The sequence below is a fragment of the Cervus elaphus genome, chromosome 3, assembly GCF_910594005.1.
Source record: "Cervus elaphus chromosome 3, mCerEla1.1, whole genome shotgun sequence".
Lineage (NCBI taxonomy): Eukaryota > Metazoa > Chordata > Mammalia > Artiodactyla > Cervidae > Cervus > Cervus elaphus.
In genome coordinates this window covers 41,085,442-41,112,848 of record NC_057817.1, presented here as the reverse complement: position 1 = coordinate 41,112,848, position 27,407 = coordinate 41,085,442, and the positions used below count along the sequence as shown (strand labels likewise).

At 36.4% G+C, this 27,407-nt stretch overlaps 1 protein-coding gene across 1 annotated transcript in view; it reads right to left on the bottom strand.

The window, feature by feature from the left end:
- Positions 1 to 27,407, bottom strand: part of CPNE8 (copine 8) — a 260,899-nt gene that overhangs the window by 178,006 nt on the left and 55,486 nt on the right. Inside the window, exon 4 of the mRNA XM_043887094.1 lies at positions 5,947 to 6,050. Within this exon, the coding sequence (XP_043743029.1) occupies positions 5,947 to 6,050 (104 nt within the window). The remainder of the gene's footprint in view (positions 1 to 5,946; positions 6,051 to 27,407) is intronic.

The window sequence follows — 27,407 nt, the reverse complement described above, 5'->3', positions numbered from 1 at the left end:
ATGCTAAAGTTTATGATTATATCTGTGATAAAGCATAGCACTGTGATAAAACATAGCATAATAATAGAAACCATGTCTCTTGAATGATACATCAAATCAAACAGGCAGGAGAATTTTACAACTCATAACTGACAAACTAACCTTAAAATATCTCAACCAAATGACCATAATAATAATTTTGGATTAATCAGAACTTACAGGAATTTGGGCCAGTGCTGCCAGAAATATATATTCATTCATTTTTTTCTCTCTCTCTCTGAAAACAATTTTCCATCAGCATTGAAAGTTAAATAAAAAAACCTCCTGAAAGCCATTTGCAAACCTTTCATAATATGCAACTGAAAAGCTTCTTTTCAATTAAAAAAAATAGAAATTTGTAAAATTAATGTAAAGGTTAACTAAATAAAACACAATTCTGAAAACCACTTATATCTATGTTGGCCAATGTAGACTATTGTATTATTCAACAATGTTGTTCCTTCAAAAGGCCATGCTACTGTAAGTATGTTAGGGTATTTCCATTAATACTCTGAGTGACGTAGGGTGAGATTGTTGTTGCTTTTGCTGTTTAGTTGCTAAGTCATGTCCGACTCTTTGTGACACCATGGATTGTAGCCTACTAGGGTCTTCTGTCCATGAATACTGGGAGTAGGTTGCCATTTCCATCTCCAGGGCATCTTCCCAACCCAGGGATTGACCCTCCATCTCCTGCATTTGCTGGTGGATTTTTTACCATTGAGCCATCAGGGAAGCCCCAGGTTGAGATTACAGGTAATTCTATTGACTACTTTATCCTTTATCATTTTCCACATTTTCTGCAATGAATACTTTTTCCTAGAAGCAACACACTGCTAAGACAAAATTTAAAAACTAATCAGTTAGGAACAATAGATAAATAGGTACTCATAACTAGAGAAAGATTACACTACTTTTCACATTTATTTAGATAGATAGGTAGAAAAATCACAGTGCTTAAAAAAAGAAAGAAAGTCTGCTCTCACAGGTTGTATGAGATACTTATATAAATGGATGATTAGAAGAAATTGTTAGATCAGTTCAGTTCAGTTCAGTCGCTCAGTCATGTCCAACTCTTTGTGAACCCATGGACTGCAGCACGCCAGACCTCCCTGTCCATCACCAACTCCTGGAGTCCACCCAAACCCATATCCATTGAGTCGGTGATGCCATCCAACCATCTCATTCTCTGTTGTCCCCTTCTCCTCCCCTCAATCTTTCCCAGCATCAGGTGTTTTTTCAAATGATTCAGCTCTTCACATCAGGTGGCCAAAGTATTGGAGTTTCAGCTTCAACATCAGTCCTACCAGTGAACACCCTGGACTGATCTCCTTTAGGATGGACTGGTTGTATCTCCTTAAAGTCCAAGGGACTCTCAAGAATTTTCTCTAACACCACAGTTCAAAAGCATCAATTCTTCAGCGCTCAGCCTTCTTTATAGTCCAACTCTCACATCCATACATGACTACTGGAAAAACCATAGCCTTGACTAGATGGACCTTTGTTGGTAAAGTAATGTCTTTGGTTTTTAATATGCCATCTAGGTCGGTCATAACTTTCCTTCCAACTTAAAGTGATATCAAAAATAGTGCATAAACTAAGAAAATATATTTGTTACTTTTCTTGACAATCTTCTCCAGGTATCCCTTAATCAGGTCCTAATTTTCTGAATGTTTTAGAGATCATATAAAATTCAAATAATATTACTTGACTTAAATTTCTGAAATTAACCAACTACATTCAAAAGTTTATATGATGCTTGCATGCCGAGTCACTCAGTTGTGTACAACTTTTTGTGACTCCATGGACTGTAACCCACCAGGCTTCTCTGTCCATGGGATTATCCTGGCAAGTATACTGGAGTGGGTTGCCATTTCCTCCTCTAACTGATGCTTATTTTAATTACATTTTACAACATGCTCTCACATTTCAAACATTATAAAATTTCTATGAGAAATACTATATTTTTTTCGGAAAAAAGAAAAAATTGAAGAAGTTAAAATATATCATGTACACTGCTTTGGTACTTTCTTTCTTCTTGTTACACTATCATAAAATAATACAATAGTGTCCATTCTAATCAAACATACTACTTTCCTACATATTCCTACTTTTGCATAGTTAAATATATTCTATTGTTTTATTCAGAGTAAAGTAGAACACTTCAAACATAATACTTTCATTAGTTTTAGATAACCAAGAGAAAAATTAAAATTACATAATTCAGGCATTAGTTACTCTCCATAAAGTTTTAGAAATTCAGGTTTTGTACCATTAAATTATAAACTATTTCAGGCATGGGCTTCGCAGGTGGTCCAATGGTTAAGAATCCGTCTGCCAATGCAGAGAAAATGAATTTGACTCCTGATCGTAGAAGATCCCACGTGCCATGGAGCAACTATGCCCGTGCACAAAAATTACTGAGTGTGTGCTCTAGGGCCTGCATGCCCCATAGCCACCAAGCTCGCATGCCTAGAGCGCGACGGGAAGAGAAGCCGCTGCAACGAGAGGGCCCTGCACGCAACAAGGGGTATCCCCACTCACCACGACTCGCGAAAACCCTCATGCAGCAAAAGAGACCCAGGACAGCCAGAAGTTAATAAGAAAGACGGTTGGTTCGGCCAATTTACAAAGAAGATAAAAAAATATTAACTACTTTTATGCAAAATTTGACTCTATATTAGAGTGCTCAGACCCTTGAGCATGTCAAGTTAAACCCCCATCCAGGCCTTGGTATTGTCTTTTATAACAATCGGATAACTGCCTCAGAAATATATTGGGTTGGTTAAATCTATTTACATATATTAATGATTCTACTACAAACTGTAAATAATATTAGTAGTATTACTATCACGCACCACATCTTTTTGTCTGGTACTTATAGAACTTACATACTAACCCTCAAACTACATGAGTTTTTATAATTATTTTAGCTTAAAAATAACTGGAAGATATTAGTAACAAACATATTAATCCATCCAATCATTGTTCTCTTCTATATTTCCATCAGTGTGTTGAAGTTTTGTTTTCTTTTTTTTTTTAATTCCCTGAATCATGTACAGTCGAGTTAAACGATATTACTGATTTATGACAAAATACTAGAGATGTATATTAAGTTCTACCAATGCCCTGACTTTCTTCCTACCTTTAAGACTTCCCTGTCCATGCTAAAGATACCTAGGTAGGCCTGACAATCATGGTAAAAATATCTGGTGCTTCCTAAACCTAATACATTCTCATTTGAGTCGTTGATTTGTGAAATTAACTCTTTAAATGACATTTAGCAAAACAGACATAATATTATTTAAGTATTAGTCATTTAGACTAACCAACACTGAATTCAGTGAAATTTATTTTCTTACTAGAAACTCCTTAAAATCCATTAGCTTCCTTCATCTCATGTTCAGTAGAGATGAGCATGTGATTACCATCTGTGTTCAGGTAAATCATTCTTTACCTACTTCTTTCTAGAATGACCTGCCCAGCTCTTAAATTTTGCTCTCTAGTTACTGACTTGCATTTGATTGCTATCATCCTTTTGAGACCAACATTTTCCTTCTTTTCATTCTACTTATACAATTCTATAATAGCCACAATTATGAATGTCAAATGACATGAACTTAAGAAACCAATAAAAGGAGGAGCAAAATGAGACACTGTGGAAAAATGAGTGAGTAGAGTCCCCTAGCAGCAACTACTCATGATGATGACCGGAGCCTGGTGACAGACAGTAACCAAAAGAAAACAGAAGGATGATTCTAAAAATCAGAGCAGATATCTAGACAAGGAGTTTAAAGAACCAACAAAGCACATATGATCTTTAAGATGGTCTCAAAGGTTAGAAGCAGTCTTGGCCATATCATTTCATCTTAAAATATGACTGAGTAATATATATTCTGAAAAGGCAAGAAAACAGCAAAATGTTTCTGTAAAAAATACTGCAGGATTACATGTAATAGTGAAAATAGAACCAGCCAAAATGTTCATCAGTAAATGTCTGGATAAGTAAACTGCATTTCTTTGAATAATTAAAATTATGCAACCATTAAAATTAATGAAAGAATATCTATATATTTAATGGCATAGAAAGATATCTAAATAATACAAGTAACTAGATAGTATTTGAGATATTCAAAATATTAATATTCCATATACAGGTATATATTTAAAGAAAAAGGATCTGCAAATGCATTTACAGTTTTGGTTGTTTATGCGTATGTGTATATTTTGGTGCTGGGGTAACACAACTTTCACTTTATAAATGCCTGTATTATTTAAAGCTTATAATAAGAATGTATTTCTCTTAAACGCAAGAAAACAATACATATAATGAAGAAAGAGAATAGTAGAGAAAGGAAAATAAAGAATGAGAATAAAGAATCATGAAATACTGACTAACTTATAAGAAAGTTAGATATGAAAGTAACTGGTAAAAATTAAGAGACTACCATGCTGAGAAAGAAGGAAATTTCTTAAAAACAATTCCTATGGAGGCCTTGAACAATGGAAGAATGAAACCACATTCTGTATGATTTATATGTCTGTTTTCAAATAGTAACACTATGTAATCACCATGATAAACATGGTCAGGGAATCATTACATTCTACTTTACAGTTTTTTCTCAGGCAGGAACCTCATTTTTATTATTTGGAAAAGTGTTTCAAGGAAATAAAAACCAAATGGGGCATAAAAAATTTTGTTTGATAAAATAATAAATACTTAGAACTCCTTTAGCTCATGAGGAAAGGGAGTGGTTTAAGAGTCTCCTTTTTTAAACCGAAACAGTACAGGTTATTTTATTGTACACATCTTAGAGGAAAATGAGAAAGACTACAAATAGCAAAGAACTTTTGTTTTTCATTAGGAGGAAAATTATAGCATTTTCAAATAAGACACTGATAGCTTTTGTTATCAAAAATATCTATAAACTATTACAGCATGTATACTGTATTGTTTTCAGCTACTTAAGACATTTTTCTTTTTAAATACTTGTGATGTTCATAAAGTCTCTGGTTATTTTTATATAGAAAGAACATACTATAATACATGTTATAGTTTTTACTTTCAATAGATTTCCTTCAACAGTCACCACAGTTCACCTCTGGGGAACAAAAGTGTAATAACTCAGTTATAGACTGACTCTGGATTCTCTGTGGACAGGGAGTTGAATTTAAAGGTAATATTTTAATATGCCTGATTCAGTATCAAAATAACAAGAATATTAAAAATTTTAGCTTTGGCAGCCTAAACTTAGAAATATGAGCCCATGAACAAATAAAGGGAGCCATAATTAGGTAAAGATCCATGTAATATGGGGTTTCCCAGGTGGCTCAGTTGTAAAGAATCCACCTGCCAATGCAGGAGATGTAGGAGATGCGGGTTCAATCCCTGGGTTGGGAAGATCCCCTGGAGGAGGAAATGTCAACCTGCTCCAGTATTATTGACTGGGAAATCTGATGGAGAGAGGAGCCTGGCAGGCTACAGTTCACGGGGTTGCAAATAGTCAAGACACGACTGAGCATGCACACACAAATGTACACACACATACCATGTACTATACAAAGAAACAACTGACAGAAATCTAAAAATCTGAGAAAGTCAGCCATGGAAATATATGAGGATCCCCCTGGAGTATATGCAGAATTTGTAAGACACCTATTCCACAGCAGGATTTGAAAGAATGCCCATATACTCCACCCAGCATTTCAACAAGGTAAAGTAATTACTTTATATATTTTTAATAAATAGCAAATAATCTATAATATGCAAAGCAGTGCTGGGGACAGTGCTCAGGCCACACTCTAAACAGATTTAATCTGATTCCCTGTTAATGTCTATTTAGTACAACCGGAGCACCCAGCATCATGTTATGAATGTAGTCTTTAAAAATCTTGTTTTTTTTTTCAAATACAAGTTTTGCTGGAACTTACAAATCAAAACGAAGATTCTCTCTTTCTTCGAAAAAGTAGTCCAGAATAAATTTTCTTACAAAATCAGGATTTAAAGTATTATCAATTACTTCAGTCCTTCCAAACTGTTGAGAAAAAAAAAAAAAAACAAAGGGAGAGGTTAAAATCAAGCTTTGCATAGTTACTTGTTGCAGTATAGAACTTATTATTAACATATTTCCTTGAAAACACAATAAATATTCATATGTTTGATAAAGCCCTTCAGAAAAGGTTTTAAAGATCAAATCATCCCTCTTCAACACTCAGGGAATTCAGAAAATGAGCCCTGAGTTCATACAAATTTATTAGAAAAGCAGCTTCTGAAAATGCACATAACAACTGTAATACTTCCTCCACTTTTTTCCCTACTTGAAAGCCATATCCTTTTCCATTCAAAAGAAGTTATTTCTACCTTTAGTTTATCACAAATATTCTTAACCTAGTGCATAACTAAGCCAACCAATGCATATTCTTATAACCAGAGGGCATAGTTATAAGAATATGTGTTCATATTCAGTTCATAATCAAGCTGTCCTCTACATAGGATAGTTTCTTAGCTATGTTCTGGGAAGAACTTTCTTATATTACACACTTCAGTCATTTTTTTTGTTTGTTTGTTTGTTTCCTTCTCTTTTAATTCTTAAAGTATCTAGACAGTCAAAATGAGACCTATGATTCTTGCATGTTTTTAAGCTACTGTATTATTTTTGCTTAAAAAAATAAGCTTTTCCATCTTAGGGGAAGTGGAAACCAATAAACAAAACTCCATATCTCGTACTCTTTCCTTGCAATGTGAAGGAGGGTCATCTGCACTGCTTTCAAAGATGATCAAAAATACAAATCTCATATCTCTTTTTTTGTATTGGGCTTTCCTTCTTCCCCTTCTACTGACATGGAATTCTAGAGGGAATCTTAACCTTTAGTTCTGAACAATATTATCAGTTCACTTCAGTTCAGTTAAGTGGCTCAGTCACGTCCGAAACTTTGCGACCCCATGGACTGCAGCACACGAGACTTCCCTGTCCATCACCAATTCCTGAAGCTTGCTCAAAGTCATATCCATCCAGTCAGTGATGCCATCCAACCATCTCATCCTCTGTTGTCCCCTTCTCCTCCTGCCTTCAATCTTTCCCAGCATCAGGGCCTTTCCCAATGAGTCATTTATTCACATCTTGAGAACCCCATGAAAATATTATGCATGCTGTCTTATCAGAGAACTAACTTACTAAAGTTCAAAGAAAAACTTTTTATTAGGAATAAGAAAATAACTAGAATCCGCCTGCAAATGCAAAAGATGCAGGTTCAATCCCTGGGCCAGAAATCCCAGGGAGAAGACTGAATCCCAGGTTCAATCCCCTGAGAAGAAAATGGCAACCCACTCAGTAGAATACTGTCTGGGAAATCCCATGGACAGAAGACCCTGGTAGGCTACAGTATATAGGATCATAAAAGAGTCCAGCACAACTTAGTGGCTAAACAGCAAGAAAATTATTAATCCACCATAAAGTAAAGGTCTTGAGTTTATCACATAAATTGTGATAATAAAACTATGATAGAAAATATTGATTATGAAGATTCATTATGGCTATTACTAACTATCCAAAAAAGAACTAGGTTGCAGAAGCTTATGCATTGGGCAGTGTTTTATATCTTGGACCAAAATCATAAAGGCAAATCATAACCCAGGTAACTAATTCAACATTTCAAAAATATTAAACATTTATCTGATCAATAATACTAATTACAGTCACCACTTATTGAGTACTTTACTTTGTTCTTCTCTGGCGGCTCAGACGGTAATCTGCCTGCCAGGGTGAGAGATGTAAGAGACGTGGGTTCGATCCCTGGTTTGGGAAGATCCCCTGGATACTGGAATGGCAACTGCATTGCTAATGCTACTCACGGTGCCAACTGTCTTGCTGTTCACACTGTCTGTACTGTTTGCTGAGCCCATGGCAGGCAAGGCACGAAGTACAAGGCTGGAAGAAGCCTTGAGGAGAGCTAGGAACTGCAGACACATTTATTCTCTCCTGGCTGACACAGCAGACAAAGCGGCAGCCATAGCATAACCTGACACAACGCAAACCTCTCTCCTGGCTGGCGCAGAGGCCGTAAGAGTGTTCACTCCTGGCTGATGCAGCAGCTGTAGCAGTAGACACGCTATATTCTCTCTTCTCATGGCTGACCCAACGGACACAGCTGTGATGATGCAGCAGTAGTGACCACTGCTTTTTAGGTGGAGCTCTTCTATCCCTACTGCACAAAGTAGCCTGTGACCAAGCCAGTACCCCACGTTGCCCATGTGCGGTGCTACAAACGACCTCAGCTCTTACATGGTATTTACAAAAGGTGAGGTGGGTGAGCCTGAGCAGCCATCTGGGCTAATTTGCTCTCTCCCCACAGCAACCCCTTCCAGTTTTCTTGCCTGGAATTCCCATTGACAGACTATGGTCCATGGGGTCACAAAGAGTCAGACACAGTTGAGAGACTAATACTTTCACTTACTTTGTTCTAAGCACTTTTCACGCATTGCTTTAAATCTTTATCATAACTCCACAAGGTAGGTATTAGTATTCTTGTTTAAAGATGAGACAATTGATGTATAGTGTCCCAACCTAACTCACTTTGGTTACAAAATCTACTTTCATTCTTTCTAGGACTCTTCTCTATTTCAGCATAGAATATATTAGGCCCTGGGAAGATTCAAAAATAAGCCTATCCCTGGTCTTTAATTTTAAAGAAATGGGAATAAGGACATGTACCAAATAACCCAGGGCAACCCATGCACCCAACAAAAGCAGTGCAGAGGTCAAGAAGTAAAAATCTGAATCAGAGAGAATCAGAGCCCTCCCAGCCTTTGTCCTGCCAGGAGGCAAAACGGTTCTCAGACCAAAGCAAAACATATCAAATGAGCAAATGTATAACACTCTCAAAGAGAAACTCACCCAGTGCCCATATTCCTCAGCACTCCAATCCCTCTTGTGGATTTTAACACAAACCCTCACTCAGAAGGAAGAAGATAGAGTGGAATTCTCATGGTAAGGTTTACTGAGTTGCATGTAAGCCAGCAACTTGGGCCTCAGTTCAGTTCAGTCACTCAGTTGTGCCTGACTCTTTCTGACCCATTGACTACAGCACACCAGGATATTCTGTCCATCACCAACTCCCAGAGTTTACTCAAACTCATGTCCATCAAGTTGGTAATGCCATCCAACCATCTCTTCCTCTGTCATCCCCTTCTCCTCCCGCCTTCAATCTTTCCCAGCATCAGGGTCTTTTCCAATGAGACAATTCTTTGCATCAGGTGGCCAAAGTATTGGAGCTTCAATTTCAGCATCGGTCCTTCCAATGAATATTCAGAACTGGTTTCCTTTAGGATTGACTGGTTTCATCTTCTTGCAGTCCAAGGGATTCTCGTGTCTTCTTCAACACCACAGTTCAAAACCATCAATTCTTCAGCACTCAGCTTTCTTTATGGTCCAACTCTCACATCCATACATGACTACTGGAAAAAACATAGCTTGGACTAGACAGACTTTTGTTGCCAAAGTCAAGTCTCCGCTTCTGCTTTTTAATATCCTGTCTAAGTTGGTCATAGCTTTTCTTCCACAGAGCAATCATCTTTTAATTTCATGGCTGCAGTCACCTTCTGCAGTGATTTTGAATCCCAAGAAAATAAAATCTGTCACTGTTTCCATTGTTTCCCCATCTATTTGCCATGAAGTGATGGGACAGATGCCATGATCTTGGGTTTTCGAATGTTCAGTTTTAAGCCAAATTTTTCACTCTCCTCTTTCACCTTCATCAAGAGCTCTTCAGTTTCTCGTCGCTTTCTGCCATAAGGGTGGTATCATCTGCATATCTGAGGTTATTGATATTTCTCCCAGCAATCTTGATCCCAGTTTGTGCTTCATCCAGCCCAGCATTTCACATGATGAAAGTTAAGTTACATAAGTTAAACTTATATAAGTTTATGCATATAAGTTAAATAAACAGGGTGACAATATACAGCCTTGACATAGTCCTTTCCCAATTTGGAACCAGTCTGTTGCTCAATGTCTGGTTCTAACTGTTGCTCTTGACCTGCATACAGATTTCTCAGGAGGCAGGTAAGGTGGTCTGGTATGCCCATCTCTTTCAGAATTTTCCACAGTTTGTTGTGATCCACACAGTCAAAAGCTTTGGCGTAGTCAATAAAGCAGAAATTTTCCTGGGACTCTCTTGCTTTTTTCGATGATCCAATGGATGTTGGCAATTTGATCTCTGGTTCCTGTGCCTTTTCTAAATTCAGCTTGAATATCTGGAAGAAGGGCCTCTGAGCCACTAAAACAAGTTTGTCTTAAGGGACAATGACTTTTCAGCAGTGTGGGTGGCTGAATATACTCTGCTATCTCAACAGAAGATTAACATGAAGCCATTAAAATTTATCTAAGCATCTATTAAATATGAATATCTAATATGCCTCCTGACACATAGCCCTGAAATTGCTTTTAACAACGTCACCAGTGACCTTCATATTGCTAAATTAAGTGGTCACATTTCAGCTTTCATTATATCAGACTGCTCAGTAGCATTGAACAGAATTGCCGATTTCCTCCTTTTTGAAGCAGCCTCTTCTGATTTTTTGACACCACATTTCCCCATTTTTCTCTTCTTCTTAGATTCTCAGATATGCAATCTCTTTCTTCATCTGTTTATCTTTACTCTTCTATTAGATTATTTAATCTGTTCTTTGGCTTTAAATCTCATCTACATGATGATAAATTCCAAATGTATATCATCACCTCAGATTTGCCTCTAAGTAAAGACGGATGTGTCATAGCAGGGAGTTCTGACAAAATGTGATCCATTGGAGGAGGGAATGGCAAACCACTCCAGTATACTAACCATGAGAACTCCATGAACTGTATAAAAGGGCAAAAAGATATGACACTGAAAGATGAGTCCCCCAGGTTGGAAGGCCTCCAATATGCTGCTGGGAAAGAGTGGAGAACAACAACTAATAGTTCCAGAAAGAATGAAGTGGCAAGGCCAAAGCAGAAATGACCCTCAGTTGTCGATGTGCTTAGTGATGAAAGTAAAATCCAATGCTAAAAAGAAGAATATTCCATTGGAACTTGGAATGTTAGGATCATGAATCAAGGTAAATTGGACGTGGTTAAGCAGGAGATGGCAAGAGTAAATAAACATCGATATATTAAGAATCAGTGAACTAAAATAGATGGGAATAGGTGAATTTAATTCAGATGACTATTATATCTACTATTGTGGGCAAGAATCCCTTAGAAGAAATGGAGTAGCCCTCATAATCAACTAAAGAGTCTGAAATGCAGTACTTGCATGCAACCTTAAAAATGACAGAATGATCTCAGCTCGTTTCCAGAGCAACCCATTCAACATCACAGTAATACAACTCTATGCTCCAACCATGGATTTAGAAGAAGCTGAAGTTGATAAGTTCTATGAAGACCTAGAAGATCTCCTAGAACTAATAGCAAAAAAACCATGTCCTATTCATCATAGGGGATTGGAAGGCAAAAGTAGGAAGTCAAGAGATTCCTGGAGTAACAGGCAAGTTTGGACTCAAAGTACAAAATGAAGTGGGGCAAAAGCTAACAGAATTCTGCCACAAGAACATGCTGGTCATAGCAAACATCGTTTTTCAACAATACAAGAGATGACTTTACACATGGATTTCACCAAATGGTCATACCGAAATCAGATTGATTACATTCTTTGTAGACAAAGACGGAGAAGCTGTATACAGTCAGCAGAAACAAGACCTGGAGCTGACTGTGGGTCAGATCATCATCACAGCAAAAATCAGGCTCAAACTAAAGAAAGCAGGGAAAACCACTAGGCCAGTCAGATATGACTTAAATAAAATCCCCCATAAATATACAGCGGAGGTGACAAGTAGAATCAAGGTATTAGATCTAGTAAACAGATTGCCTGAAGAACTAAGGACAGAGGTCCATCATATTGTAGAGAAGGGAGCGAACAACACTATCCCAAAGAAAAAGAAATGCAAGAAGGCAAAGTGGTTGTCTGACAAAGAAGGCAAACTAGTTGTCTTTACAAAGAGTGGAAGAAAGAAGAGAAGCAAAAAGCAAGGGAGAAAGGGAAAGGTACACTCACTAAATGCGGAGTTCCATAGAATAGCAAGGGGAGACAATGCCTTCTTCAATGAACTATGCAAAGAAACAGAGAAAAACTAAAGAAAGGGTAAGACTAGTAATATCTTCAAGCAATTTGGAAAAATCAAAGGAATATTTCATGCAAAGATGGGCACAATAAAAGACAGAAACAGTAAAGACCTAATAGAAGCAGAAGAAATCAAGAACTTTTGTACAGAAGAACTGTACAAAAAGGATCTTAATGACCCGGATAACCACAATGGTGCTCTTTCACTCAGAGCCAGACATTCTGGAGTGTGAAGTCAAGTGGGTGTGAGGAAGCACTGCTGCCAGTAAAGCTGGTGGAGGTGATGGAACTCCAGCTGAGCTATTTAAAATCTTAAAAGATGATGCTATTAAAGCACTGCACTCAATATGTTAGCAAATTTGGAAAACCCCACAGTGGCCACAGGAGTAGAAAAGTTCAATCTTCATCTCAATTCCCAAGAAGGGCAGTACTAAAGAATGTCCAAACCACTGGACAATTGTATTCATCTCCAAGGCTACTAAGGTTATGCTCAAAATCCTCCAAGCTAGGCTTCAGCATTACATGAACTGAGAACTTCCAGACGTTCAAGCTGGGTTTAGAAAAAGCGAAGAAACTAGAGAGCAAATTGCTAACATTTTCTGGATCATACAAAGCAAGGGAATTCCAGAAAAACATCTACCTCTGTTTCACTGACTACACTAAAGCCTTTGACCGTGTGGATCATGACAAACTGTGGAAAACTCTTAAAGAGATGGGAATATCAGACGATCTCACCTCCCTTCCTGAGAAACTTGTATGCTGTTAAATAAGCAACAGTTAGAACCCTGTATGGAACTACTGACTGGCTCAGGACTGAGACAGGAGTATGACAAGGCTGTTTATTGTCACTTTGTTTATATAACTTATATGCAGAGCACATCATGCAGAAATGCCAGGCTGGATGAAGCAGAAGCTGGAATCAAGACTGCAGGGAGAAATATCAACAACCTCAGACATGCAGATGATACCGCTCTAATGGCAGAAAGCAAAGAGGAACTAAAGAGCCTCTTTATTATGGTGAAGGAGAAGAGTGAAAAAGCTGGCTTAGGTGGTAACGATAACCCTATATGCAAAAGAGAAAAAGAGACACAGATGTACAGAACAGACTTTGGGACTCTGTGGGAGAAGGCGAGGGTGGGATGTTCAGAGAGAACAGCATTGAAAGATGTATATTATCTAGGGTGAAACAGATCACCAGCCCAGGTTGGATGCATGAGACAAGTGCTCGGGCCTGGTGCACTGGGAAGACCCAGAGGGATCGGGTGGAGAGGGAGGTGGGAGGGGGGATCGGGATGGGGAATACAAGTAAATCCATGGCTGATTCATGTCAACGTATGGCAAAAACCACTACAATTAAAAACAAAAACTCGATACTAAAAAAAAAACAACTAAGATCATGTCATCTGGTCCCATCACTTCATGGCAAAAAGAAGGGGAAATAGCGGAAGCAGTGACCAATTTCCTCTTTCTGGGCTCTAAAATCAATATGGATGGTGACTTGCAGCCAGAAATTAGAAGACTTATTGGCAGGAAATCTCTGACAAACCTAGACACTGTGTTTAAAAGCAGAGACATCACTTTGCTGACAAAGGTCCATATAGTCAAATCTATGGTCTTTCCAATAGTCATGTACAGATGTGACAGCTGGAAAATAAAGAAGGCAGTAAAGTGAAAGTCACTCAGGCATGTCTGACTCTTTGTGACCCCATGTACTATATAATAGTCCATGGAATTCTCCAGGCCAGAATACTGGAGTGGATAGCCTTTCCCTTCTCCAGGGGATCTTCCCAACCCAGGAATCAAACCCAGGTTTCCCTCAGTACAGGCAGATTTTTTAACAGCTGAGCCACAAGGGAAGGACAAGAATACTGGAGGGGTTACCCTATCCCTTCTCCAGTGGATCTTCTTGACCCAGGAATCAAACTGGGGTCTCCTGCATTGCAGGTGGATTCTTTACCAACTTCACTATCAGGGAAGCCAAAGAAGGCAGAGCATTGAAGAACTGATGCTTTCAAACTGTGATTCTGGAAAAGAGAATCCCTTGGAAAGCAGGGAGATCAAACCAGTTAATCCTAAAGGAAAGCAACTCTTTCTTAGAACTGATGTTGAAGCTGAAGCTCCAATATTTTGTCCACCTTATGTGACCAGCAGACTCATTAGAAAAGACTGTGATGCTGGGAAAGATTGAAGGCAGAAAGAGAAGAGGGTGACAGAGGATGAGATGGTTGGGTGGAATCACAGATTCAAGGGACATGAACTTGGGCAAGCTCCAGGAGGTGGCGAGGGACAGGGAAGCCTGGCATGCTGCAGTCCACAGGGTCACAAAGAGTCGGACATGGCATGGTGGCTGAACAACAACAACAAAGACTCATGCATACAACTCTCTTGTTGACTTATACATGTTGTATTCTTATGGGGTCCTCACAAGTAACATTTAAACTGAAATATTTATTTTATAACACAGCTACCATCCCAGTGCTTTCTGACATAGGGTGGTGTTATTGGCATATCTTAGGTTACCTGTATTTGTCCCGGAATTCTTGATTCCAGCTTGTGCTTCATCCAGCCCAGCATTTTGCATGATGTACTCTGCATATAAGTTAAATAAGCAGGGTGACAATACACAGCCTTGACATACTCCTTTCTCAATTTGGAACCAGTTCATCGTTCTATGTGCTGTTCTAACTGTTGCTTCTTGAGCTACATACAGATTTCTCAGGAAGAAAAAAGGTAGTCTGGTATTCCCATGTCTTGAAGAATTTTCCAATACAATCCCAAAGAAAGGCAATGACAAAGAATGTTTGGCATTCCAATCCCAAAGAAAGGCAATGCCAAAAGAACACTCAAACTACTGCACAATTGCACTCATCTCACATGCTAGCACAGTAATGCTTAAAATTCTTCAAGCCAGGCTTCAACAGTTCATGAACCGTGAACTTCCAGATGTTCAATCTGGATTTTAAAAAGGCAGAGGAACTAGATACCAAAATGCCAATATCCGTTGCATCATCAAAAAAGCAACAGAGTTCCAAGAAAACATCTACTTCTGCTTTATTGAGTATGCCAAAGACTTTGACTGTGTGGATCACAGCAAACTGTGGAAAATTATGACACCACCCTTATGGCAAAAGCGAAGAAGAGCTAAAGAGCATCTTGATGAAAGTGAAAGAGGAAAGTGAAAAAATTGGCTTAAACTCAACATTCAGAAAACTAAGATCATGGCATCCAGTCCCATCACTTCATGGCAAATAGATGGGGAAATAGTGGAAATAGTGACAGACTTTATTTGGGGGGCTCCATAATCACTGCAAATGGTGACTGCAACCATGAAATTAAAAGACAATTGCTCATTGGAAAAAAAGTTATGACCAATCTATACAGCATAGTAAGAAGCAAAGACATTACTTAACCAACAAAGGTCCATCTAGTCAAGGCAATGGTTTTTCCAGTAGTCATGCATGGATGGGATAGTTGGACTATAAAGAAAGCTGAGAGGCAAAGAGTTGATGCATTTGAACTGTTATGTTGGAAAGAACTCTTAGTTCCTTTCTGCAAGGAACTGCAAGGACTGAAGGGACTGCAAGGAGATCCAACCAGTCCACTCTAAAGGAAATCAGTACTCCATATTCATTGGAAGAACTGATTCTAAGGCTGAAACTCCAATACTTTGGCCACCTGATGCAAAAAACTGACTTATTGGAAAAGACCCTGATGCTGGGAGAGATTGCAGATGGGAGGGGAAGGGGATGACAGAGAAAGAGATGGTTGGATGGCATTACTGACTCGATGGATATAAATATGAGCATGCTCTGGGAGTTGATGATGGAAGGGAAGCTGGCGTGCTTCAGTCTACAGGGGTCGCAAAGAGTTGGACACGACTGAGTGACTGAACTGAACTGAAGAATTTTCCAATTTGCTGTGAGCACACAGTCTGAGGCTTTCGTGTAGTCAATAAAGCAGAAATAGATGGTGTTTTTTTTTTTTTATTCTCTTGCTTTTTCTATGATCTAACGTATGTTGGCAATTTGATCTCTGGTTTCTCTGCCTTTTCTAAATCCAGCTTGAACATCTGGAAGTTCTCAGTTCACATACTGTTGAAGCCAGCTTAGAGAATTTTGAGCATTACTTTGATAGTGTGTGAGATGAGTGCAATTGTGCGGTAGTTTGAACATTCTTTGGGATTGGAATGAAAACTGACTTTTTACAGTCCTGTGGCCAATGAAGAGTTTTCCACATTTGCCGGCATATTGAGTGCAGCACTCTCAGAGCATATTTTTTGGGGATCAGAAATAGTTCAGGTGGAATATCATCACCTCCACTAGATTTGTTCATAGTGGTGCTTCCTAAGGCCCACTTGACCTCACATTCCAGGATGTCTGGCCCTAGGTGAGTGATCACCCAATCATGGTTATCTGGGTCATTATGTTCTTTTTTGTATAGTTCAGTGTATTCTTGCCACCTCTTATTATCTTCTGCTTCTGTTAGGTCCATAATGTTTCTATCCTTTATTGTGCCTGTCTTTGCATGAAATTTTTCCTTGGTATGTCTAATTTTCTTGAAGAGATCTCTAGCCTTTCCCATTCTGTTGTTTCCTCTATTTCTTTTCATTGTTCACTTAGCAAAGCTTTCTTTACTTTCCTTTCTATTATTCAGAATTCCTCATCAGATGTATAAATCTTTCCTTTTCTCCCTTGCCTTTCACTTCTCTTCTTTTCTCAGCTATTTGTAAGGCCTCCTCAGACAACCATTTTGCCTTTTTGCATTTTTTCTTCTTGGGGATGGTTTTGATCACCACCTCCTGTACAATGTCATGAACTTCTGTCCATAGTTCTTCAGGTAATCTGTCTATCAGATCTAATTCCTTGCATGTTTGTCACTTTCCCTGTATAATTGTAAGGGATCTGATTTAGGTCATACCTGAATGGCCTAGTGGTTTTCCCTGTTTTCTTCAATTTAGGTCTGAATTTGGCAATAAGGAGTTCATGATCTGAACCACAGTCAGATCCTGGTCTTGTTTTTGCTGAATGTATAGAGCTTTTCCATTTTTGGCTGCAAAGAATATAATCAATCTGATTTTATATTGACCATCCGGTGATGTCCATGTGTAGAGTCTTCTCTTGTGTTTTTGAAAACAGGATTTGCTATGACCATGTGTTCTCTTGGCAAAACTCTGTTAGCCTTTGCCCTGCTTCATTCTATAAGGCCAAATTTGCCTGTTACTCCAGGTATCTTTTGACTTCCTACTTTTGCATTCCAGTCTCTGCTGATGAAAAGAACATTTTTTTTTTAATGTTAGATCTAGAAGATATTATAGGTTATCATGGAGCCATTTGACTTCAGCTTCTTTGGCATTAGTGGTTGGGGCATAGACTTGGATTACTGTGATACTGAATGGTTTGCCTTGGAAACAAACAGAGATCATCCTGTCATTTTTGAGGCTGCACCCAAGTACTGGATTTTGAACTCTTTTGTTTACTATGAGTGCTACTCCTTCTCTTCTAAATGATTCTTGTCCACAGTAGTGGACGTAATGGTCATCCAAATTAAATTCACCCAATCCAATCCATTTTAATTCACTGATTCCTAAAATGTCAATGCTCACTCTTGCCATCTCCTGTCTGACCACTTCCAATTTACCTTGATTCATGGACCTAACATTCCATTTTCCTATGCAATATTGTTCTTTACCACATCGGACTTTACTTCCATCTCCAATCACATCCACAACTGGGCATTGTTTTCACTTTGGTTCTGTCTCTTCATTCTTTCTGGAGTTATTTCTCCACTCTTTCCCAGTATATACTGGGCACCTACCAACCTGGGGAGTTCATCTTTCAGGGTGATATCTTTCTGCCTTTTCATACTGTTCATGGGGTTCTCAAGGGAAGAATACTGAAGTGGTTTGCCATTCCCTTCTTAAGTGGACCACATTTTGTCAGAACTCTCCAGCATGACCCATCCGTCTTGGGTGGCCCTACATGGCATAGCTCATAGTTTCACTTGAGTTAGACATGACTGTGATCCATGTGATCAGTTTGGTTAGTTTTCTGTGATTATGGTTTTCATTCTCTCTGCCCTCTAAGGAATAAGGATAAGAGGTTTGTGGAAACTTCCTCATAAAACGTGCAAACTGGCATAATGAGAAATTTATAGATAAACTACAACAGTTCATCTCACAGAAAAAATGTTAATTTTTACCCAGAGCGTGGAATTATTAACTATCAACCAAGTGATTAATCTTCTTGACTTAAATAAAATTTGTGTTGTTGTTGTTTTTGTCTAGTTGCTAAGTCATGTCTGACTCTTTGCAACCCCTATGGACTGCAGCATACCAGGCTTCCCTGTCCTTCACTGTCTCCTGAAGTTTGCTCAAACTCAAGTTTAGATCTTAGCTGATACCTTAAATCACAAAATAAAATCTTTCTAATTCATTGGAAAGTGGACAGTTGCATATTATTCTGTGCAGGCCACAAAGAGTTACAATTTTGAGGAAAAAGAATTATTAATATTTATTAATTGTATATACCCAGAAACAACTACTTTTTAAAAAATTGCAACCAGTATCCTAAAACATCTTTTTCTGAATATCAACAATACTGAATTTTTAGAAGTACCTACACACCTAATTACAATAATCTCTGACACAAGGAACATGTATAAATACATGGACAGGAGAATGTTTTAACATAATTATATGGCATTAAATTTCCTTATCTCATAAATAGAAAACTGTTAGAAAAAAAAGGTTTTTTTCTCCACAAATGTGAAAGTTTTAAGTTATTTGAAAAAGTATGTAAACTGTTAATTTTATTAGAAAACAAAACACTATTTGTTGTAAAAACTTTACACAAAAAAATAAAATACAATTCACAATCATGTCATTGGAAGTTTTCCTTTGTTTTATACTTGAGCTAATTGGATAAATACCTGTTTTTTCCATGTAGGAACAAATCTTGCTGAAAATAACAGAATGGAAATAGTCCTGATTTTTAAATCAACTAATTGTTAAACTGCTCCACAAGAGCTATACTGGAAAGAACATTCATCTATGGATTGCACCAAGCAAATGAACTCTGTTATGAGAAAAATGTTCATGAAGGTTTACTATATGGTGGAAGGCAGAACAATCATTCTATCTCACATCATTTCATTTGTCTAAATGAAAGCCATGGAGAAAAAGAGCTCATGTGGACTACAGCACATTCTTTATATCAGTTATTAAATTAGAACTAAACCTGAGTAGCCGTGATATACAGAGGACGGTCTCCAGAGATTAGACAAGATTAGATAAACTGAATATTGCAGACATAATATTAAGATAAACTTAGGTTAAAAAAAAAGTTCCAGTTTAGGAAGATACATATTTAACCTGCATAAAGGATGCCAAGCGTAAGCATGGGCAAGTGCATTGGTTCACACATGCACATGCTCATATACACACACACACACAAACAACCAAAATTACAGATTTACATTGGTAAACAACTCTTACTGGGAGTTAAACAATAGGATTACCACAGAATCCATGGATCTTTTCATCTGAGGGTAAAAGATAAGAGTACTGTCATATAACTCATTATATAAGATTTATTTTTTTCCAAATCAATGATTTCAAATTCACTTAATTATAAGACACATAGAAAATTTTAAGATTTTGTCTAGATCTTATATCATTATTTATGAATGAGATGGTTATAGATGTACTCACAAACACACACAACACAAAGAGAAGTAAACTGACTTCCAATATTCTTGGTTAAGACAGAGTATTTCATATAAGGGGATTTCATTCATTTTGGGGGGGATCCTTTATTTTTAGGATGAACATAAATCCATTACCGTAAAAAAAAAATCTTGATTATATCTCTGTAATTAACACACATAAAATATAGATAAGACTAAACTCTGTCAATTTTAAAAATTAGATTACATTTTACACCTTAATTAAAACATTTAATATTAAATCATAATTACAAAAATAACAATAATTTAAGGAACTACTTTAACCATGTCATTGCTGGCTATTAATTCTGTGGTTAGTGACAAGTTTTATTGTGTGAAGATTAAAAAAAAAAGACTAAATTTATTCAGGAGGACTTTATTGGGAAATATGGGTTGATATCTGTGACATTTTCCTTTATGTGAGGCAAATATTAACTTTCTTTTTAACTGGAGAAAAACCACTTTAAAATGTTATGTTGGTTTCTGCCATACAACAATGCATATCAGTCATAATTATATATAAATCCCCTCCTTCCTGAGCTTCCCCTCTCTCAAATCCCTTCCCTCTAGGTCATCACAGGGTACCAGTTTGGGCTCCCTGTATTACATAGCAGCTTCCTACGAGCTATCTATGAAACACATAACAGTGTACATATGTCAACGCTACTTTCTCAATTCATCCCACCTCCTCCTGCTGCTGTGTCCGCAAGTCTGTTCTCTGTGTCTGAGTCTCCATCCCGTCTCAACAAAATCAGTACCATTTTCCTAGATCCCATATACATGTGTTAATATGCAATATTTTCTATTATCTTTCTCACTTACTTCACTCTGTATAGCAGGCTCTAGGTTCATCCACCCCACTAGTAACTGACTCAAATTCATTCCTATTATGGTTGAGAAGTATTCCCTTGCATATATGTAAAATCTTTATCCATTCAACTGCTGATGGATATCTAGGTTGCTTCAATGTCCTGGCTATTGAAAATAGAGTTGTTCTGAATATTGGCTATATACGTCTTTTTGAATTGTGGTTTTCTCAGGTTATATGCAGAGTAGTGGGATTGTTGGGGTATACGGTAGATTTATTCCTAGATTTTAAAGAATTTCCATACTGTTCTCTATAAATATTCTTTGGCTGTATCAATTTACATTCCCACCAACAGTGCAAGGGGAATCCCTTTTTCCCCCACATCCTCTTCAGCATTTATTGTTTGTACATTTTTTGATGATGGCCATTCTGACCTCAATATAGTTTTGATTTGCATTTCTCTAGTAATGAGCAATGTTGAGCATCTTTTCACGTGTTTATTGGACATCTCTCTGTCTTCTTTAGATAAAGTTATGCTCAGGTCTTATGCCCATGTTTTGATTGAGATGTTTGTTTTCTGATATTGAGTTGTATGAGTTTCTTTTTTTCTTGATTAATCTGGATAATGGTTTCTCAGTTTTATCTTCACAAAGAACCAGCTTTTAGTTTTAGTGATTGTTGCTATTGTTTCCTTCATTTTTTTTCATTTATTTCTGGTCTGATCTTTATGGTAACTTTCCTTCTAGCAACTTTGTTTTTTGTTGCTGTTCTTCTTCTTCTTTTTTTAGTTGTTTTATGTATAAGATTAGGCTGTTTGTTTGAGATTTTTCTCATTTCTTTGAGGTGGACTTGTATTGCCATAACCTTCCCTCTTTGCACTGTTTTTACTGCATCCCACATGTTTTGAGTTGTGTTTTGCTGTCATTAGTTTCTAGGTATTTTTTTATTTCCTCTTTGATTTTTTAAATAATTTCTTGGTTATTTAGAAGCATATGGCTTAGCGTCCAGTTGTCTGTGTTTTTTACAGTTTTCTTTCATGTAGTTGATATCTAATCTTATGTCACTGTGGTCAGAAAAGGTACTTGATACAATTTCGGTATTCTTAAATTTATCAATATATGATTTATAATCCAAGATGTGATCTATCCTGGAGAATCTTCCCTGTGCATTTGAGGGAAAAAAAAGGTATATTTCTACTGCTTTTGAATGGAATGTCCCATAGATATCAATTAGGTCCATCTGCCGCAATATGTAATTTAAGGCTACTGTTTACTTGTTAACTTTCTGTCCACATGATCTGTCCTTTGGTGGAAAGTGGTGTTAAATGCCCCACTATTACTGTGTCACTCCCAATTTCACCTTTTATAATACAAGCAACTCCTGCAGCTCAATTCCAGAAAAATAAATGACCCAATCAAAAAATGGGCCAGAGAACTAAACAGACATTTCTCCAAAGAAGACATACAGATGGCTAATTGTGAGCATTTGCCATATGTATTGAGCTGCTCCTATGTTGAGTGCATATATATTTATAATTTTTATGTCTTCTTCTTGGAATGATCCCTTGATCATTATTTAATGTTCTTCTTTGTCTCTTGTAATGGCCTTTATTTTAAAGTCTATTTTGTCTGATATGAATATTGCTACTCCTGCTTTCTTTTGATCTCATGCTCAGCATGAGAAGACAGCATTTCCAGTTCATGAAGAGTACAAAATTCAAAGTTCTAAGTAACAGTTTCTACTGGATACAGATTAACACTGGTGTAAAAAAATCACAAAATCATAAGTCAAATCATTCTAAGTAGGATTAGTGCTGAGAATTACTTACAGAACTAAGCTTCAATTAGGTCTAAATGAGAGTATGCAATGGCAATATGATTTGACAATGTTGATATAAAATAGGATAATTCCAACTAGCAAGTGAAAATTCCTGATTATTTAGGTAATAAACATCAAAGGATACTAACAGCAAAAAAAAGTGCCTCCTAATGAACGTTCACACCACCAACAACAGATTTGTAGGAAGAACTGAACCTGTGTCTGATCATCCTTTTGAGTCAGTTTGTCAAATTGAAGATATACAAAGAACAGAAAAACATGATGCACTGAACCATAAGCATATGGTCAGTAAGATCCTGACTATGATACTACAGGTAAAATGGTCTGAACTCTCTAAGAGAAAAATTGCAAGGAAAACTAAAGGATAGAAGTAAAGCCATAGGTTAAAACAAAAAGAAAATGCATGCCAATTCCTTTTAAGCATGCAAAACTAAATTATAATGTCAAAGGGTACACACTTGGATGATAAAACAATAAAGGTGCATGCATGAACACACATGTCATTATCCTTTGAAAACTGAGTGCTCTGATTAGGAGGGGCACATGGAAGGAAATTCTAGGTGGCTGGTAAAGGTGCATTTTTGACCTTGCTAATGGTTACAAAGATGTTTGTCTTATGATAGTCCATTGTGTTTTCTATTTTTTGTCTTGTTTTCTCTATTTTTAACACTGAAAAAGAGAAAAAAAAAACAACAACAAAATAATGATTTCCTCACTTAAAAACAATTAAGAAAATTCACTGATAGTCTAACTGCAAAATTGTACAAACAGATATTTTAAGGGTATTTCTTCATACAGGATGAAAAATGATCCTTGAAGGAAACATACAAATAAATGAAGAAATGAAGAGTACCTGATAGGAAACACAGGGAAATATATGTAAAATCTTAAAATCTATCAATGATTAAAAAAAATACTAAAATGTCTTGTGTCTTCATATTACATACAAAACTAACAATGATAAGAGGAGTTGAGATAATGAGTTAAAATGTTTTGAGGACCAAGAACTTTCTGAGAATTTGTTACAAAACTAGTTTATAACAGATTTTAAAATATCCACTATGTATGTTGAAATCTTTAGGGCAGCTATTAAGATAATAGTTAAAGAAAGTAAAACTAACAATGTAATAATGGAAAATATATAAAGAGATATATAGATAGATACAAAGAAAGGAGGACAGATGATATAATATTCAAATCCACAGGAGGAAAGAAAGGAAAGATAAAGAATTTAAGATAGGTGAATAAAATAAAAAATAAATAGTAAAATGATGTTTTAGCAGATATAATTATAAATGATCTAAACACTCCCAGTAAATGACAAAGATTATGAATTTAAATTTATATTTAAGCCAAACTGTCTACTGCTTTTGAGATACATGCCAAATATAAAACATGACAAAGTCAAAAGCAAATCCATGAGGTAAGATAAATGATATAAACATTACACAAATGCAAACAGTTTTAATTATTCACTTAATAAGCAAAGTAGAATTTAAGGCAAGAAGCATTTCCAGAAAAGAATAAAAACCCTGAACATCTTTTCTCAGGAAATAAGGACAAGCTAAAAGAATGACAGGGTAACTTTTAACAGACATCAAAGCTAGCTTTAAGGTGTTCCCACTGGGCAAATTTGGAATAATTTAAGACCCAATGTTGTCTGAAGAGGTCTTACAAATAGCTGAGAAAAGACTAGACACTAAAGGTAAAGATATACCCATCTGAATGCAGAGTTCCAAAGAATAGCAAGGAGATGTAAGAAAGCCTACCTCAGTGATCAATGCAAAGAAATAGAGGGGAAAAAATAGAATGGGAAAGACTAGAGATCTCTTCAAGAAAATTAGAGATACCAAGGGAATATTTCATGCAAAGATGTGTACCATAAAGGACAAAGCAGAATGGACCTAACAGAAGCAGAAGATATTAAGAAGAGGTGGCAAGAATACACAGAAGAACTATACAAAAAAGAACATAATGACCCAGATAACCATGATGTTGCGTTCACTCATCTAGAGCCAGACATCCTGAAGTCTGAAGTCAGGTGGGCCTTAGGAAGCATCACTACAAACGAAGCTAGTGGAGGTGATGGAGTTCCAGCTGAGCTATTTCAAGTTCTAGAAGATGGTGCTGTTAAAGTGCTGCACTCAATATGTCAGCAAATTTGGAAAATTCAGCAGTGGCCACAGGACTGGAAAATGTTAGTCTTCACTCCAATATATCATGAATCTGTTGGACTATTCCTGAAATATATTTGTTTTAATACTGAAAATGAGGCATGTAATTAACTACTTTTACAAACTAAAGAAAAATCATATAAACATCTCATAGATGCAAATATATGAAAATTTTACCCTTAGTGTCAGGAACAAGACAAGAATGAATCCTACCTCTGCTTTAATTCAACACTGTGCAGAGGTAGTTGTCAGTACAATAAACATCATGATTAGAAAGGAAAAAAATAAGACATTAGGTATAGATTACAAGAGTGTATGAAGAAAATTTTTTTAATTCACAAATTACTATTAGCAAGTTAAGCAAGGTGACCTCAATTATTCAAAAAATCAAATAATATTTTACATGCCACAATAATAAACAAAAATAAGAAATGACAAGTTACTTAAGCATCAAAAATATCTGATCACTAGAAACAAATACAAAATACAATAAAGATGTACAAGACCCTCCCACAGAAACTATAAAATATTATTCAGAAAAACTAAAGAAAATTTAAATAAATAAAGCAATACCATATTCATGAGTTACAAGGCATGCTATTTTACATACTTCAGTTCTCTGAAATTATTAATAATCTATAATACAAACTCAAATCTCAAGCTTGTGTGTGTGTACACCCATGTGTGTATATGCGTTTATGCATGTGCGTGTATAAACTGACAAATTCTAAAACTTTTATGGTGATGGAAAAAGCCAAGAATATCTTATGTGTTCAGAAAACCATTTTCCTGTAAGTCAAATCTGGCCTTCCACCCATTTGTAAATTAAGGTTCATTGGGGCATAGCCCTAATTAACCATTCATATATTGTCTATGGTGCATTTATGCTACAATAGCCCCAGAGAACATAGGGGAAACCTAGTCTAAAATATTTACCCCGGTCCCTATTTGTATCTTGTTCCTTATATCTTGACCTCTGACCTAGAAAATCCTGAAAAAAACAAAACAGAAAATAACTACAAAATACATACAACTACTTCTTAAGATAGCATAGGATAAACATAAACAGAATCCTAAACAATGTCCTCACATATTTAGTCACTTCATTAATGTCAAAGGACATAAGCTTGTGCAATAAAGAAAGAAAATATCTTCAACAAATGCCCCTGAATCAAAGTAAGTCTTACCTCAAATCATACACAAAAATTAATCCCAGAGGAATCATAGATCTAAATATGAAAGTTAAAACAATAAAACTTATAGAATATAACACTGGAAACATCATCATGGGCTTCAAGTAACAAATATTCCTTAAACAGAACAAAAGAGATCAGAAAGGAATAAATTACTATTACCACCTAAATTAAAGTTACGAACCTCTGTTCAACAAAATATATAGTTCAAAGAGTAAAAAAGTCATGCTACTACAGAGGAAAAGATATTTGCAAGACATAATAAGGAAAGAAGCAAGAAAATAAGGAAAACACCTGAACATACACTTCATAAGGGGGTAACCAAATGGCTATTAGGCCTACCAAAGTGTGCTCAGAATTATCAGGAAGTTAATATCCAAATGGAAATATATTTTTTTAATTAACAATACAAAGTACCAACAAAGACATAGTACAGTGAGAATGGTGTGTGAAAAATTCTGGAAAACAATTAATCAGTATTTACTGAAGATGAAAATACACATACCCTGTGGCTCAGAAATTTTACTCCTACATGTACAGACAATACCAAATTACAATGATAAGATCTAAAACACATGTATTGTAATATTCCAGTCATAATCATAATATAATATTATCATAATCATAATATTCAGCAACTGGTGATAATCCAAAAATCTGTCCAGAGTAGAATGGATAAATAAATTGGGATATATTAAAAAAATAGAAAATCATACAGCCACAAATATAAAAAACTTTGCCACATGCATGGATAGATTCCATAGACATAATTCTGAGAGACACAAACTAGACATGAATAAATATATAAATATATGATTTTATTTACTTGAGGCTTAAAAATATGCAAAACTATTTTACAGTGCTAGAAGTTAGGATTCAGGTTTAATCTGGGAGGAAGGAAGGGCACAGTCAGAATTCCTGAATGCTAGTGATATTCTACTCTTCATATGAGGGTGGTTACATGATGTATTTGCATCTAACAAATTCAGTGTGCTATCTGATGTATCCTGGAGAAGGAAATGGTAACCCACTCCAGTACTGTTGCCTGGAAAATTCCGTGGACAGAGGAGCCTGGTAGGCTACAGTCCGTGGGGTCGCAAAGAGTCGGACACGACTGAGCTACTTTACTTTTACTTTGCTTTATATGATGTATACCCTTCACCTGGGTGTTTTATTTCAATTAAAAGATATACTAAAATTAGAACAGGAATACAGCCATTAAAAAGTAGGAAATTATGCTATTTGCAACAATGTGGATAAATCTTGAGGGTATTAGGTCAGTGAAAAAAGACGAACAGAGGCAAAAATTGTATGATCTCACTTATATGTGGAATCTAAGAAAATCAAAGTCACAGAAACAACTGATTGATGGATGCCAGGGATCAGCAGGTAGGAGAAATGAGTGAAGCTGGTCAAAGGGTAAAATCTTCCAGTTATAATACAAATATAAATAAGTTCCTGGGATGTAATATACATCATAGTGATGATACAATACCATACTGT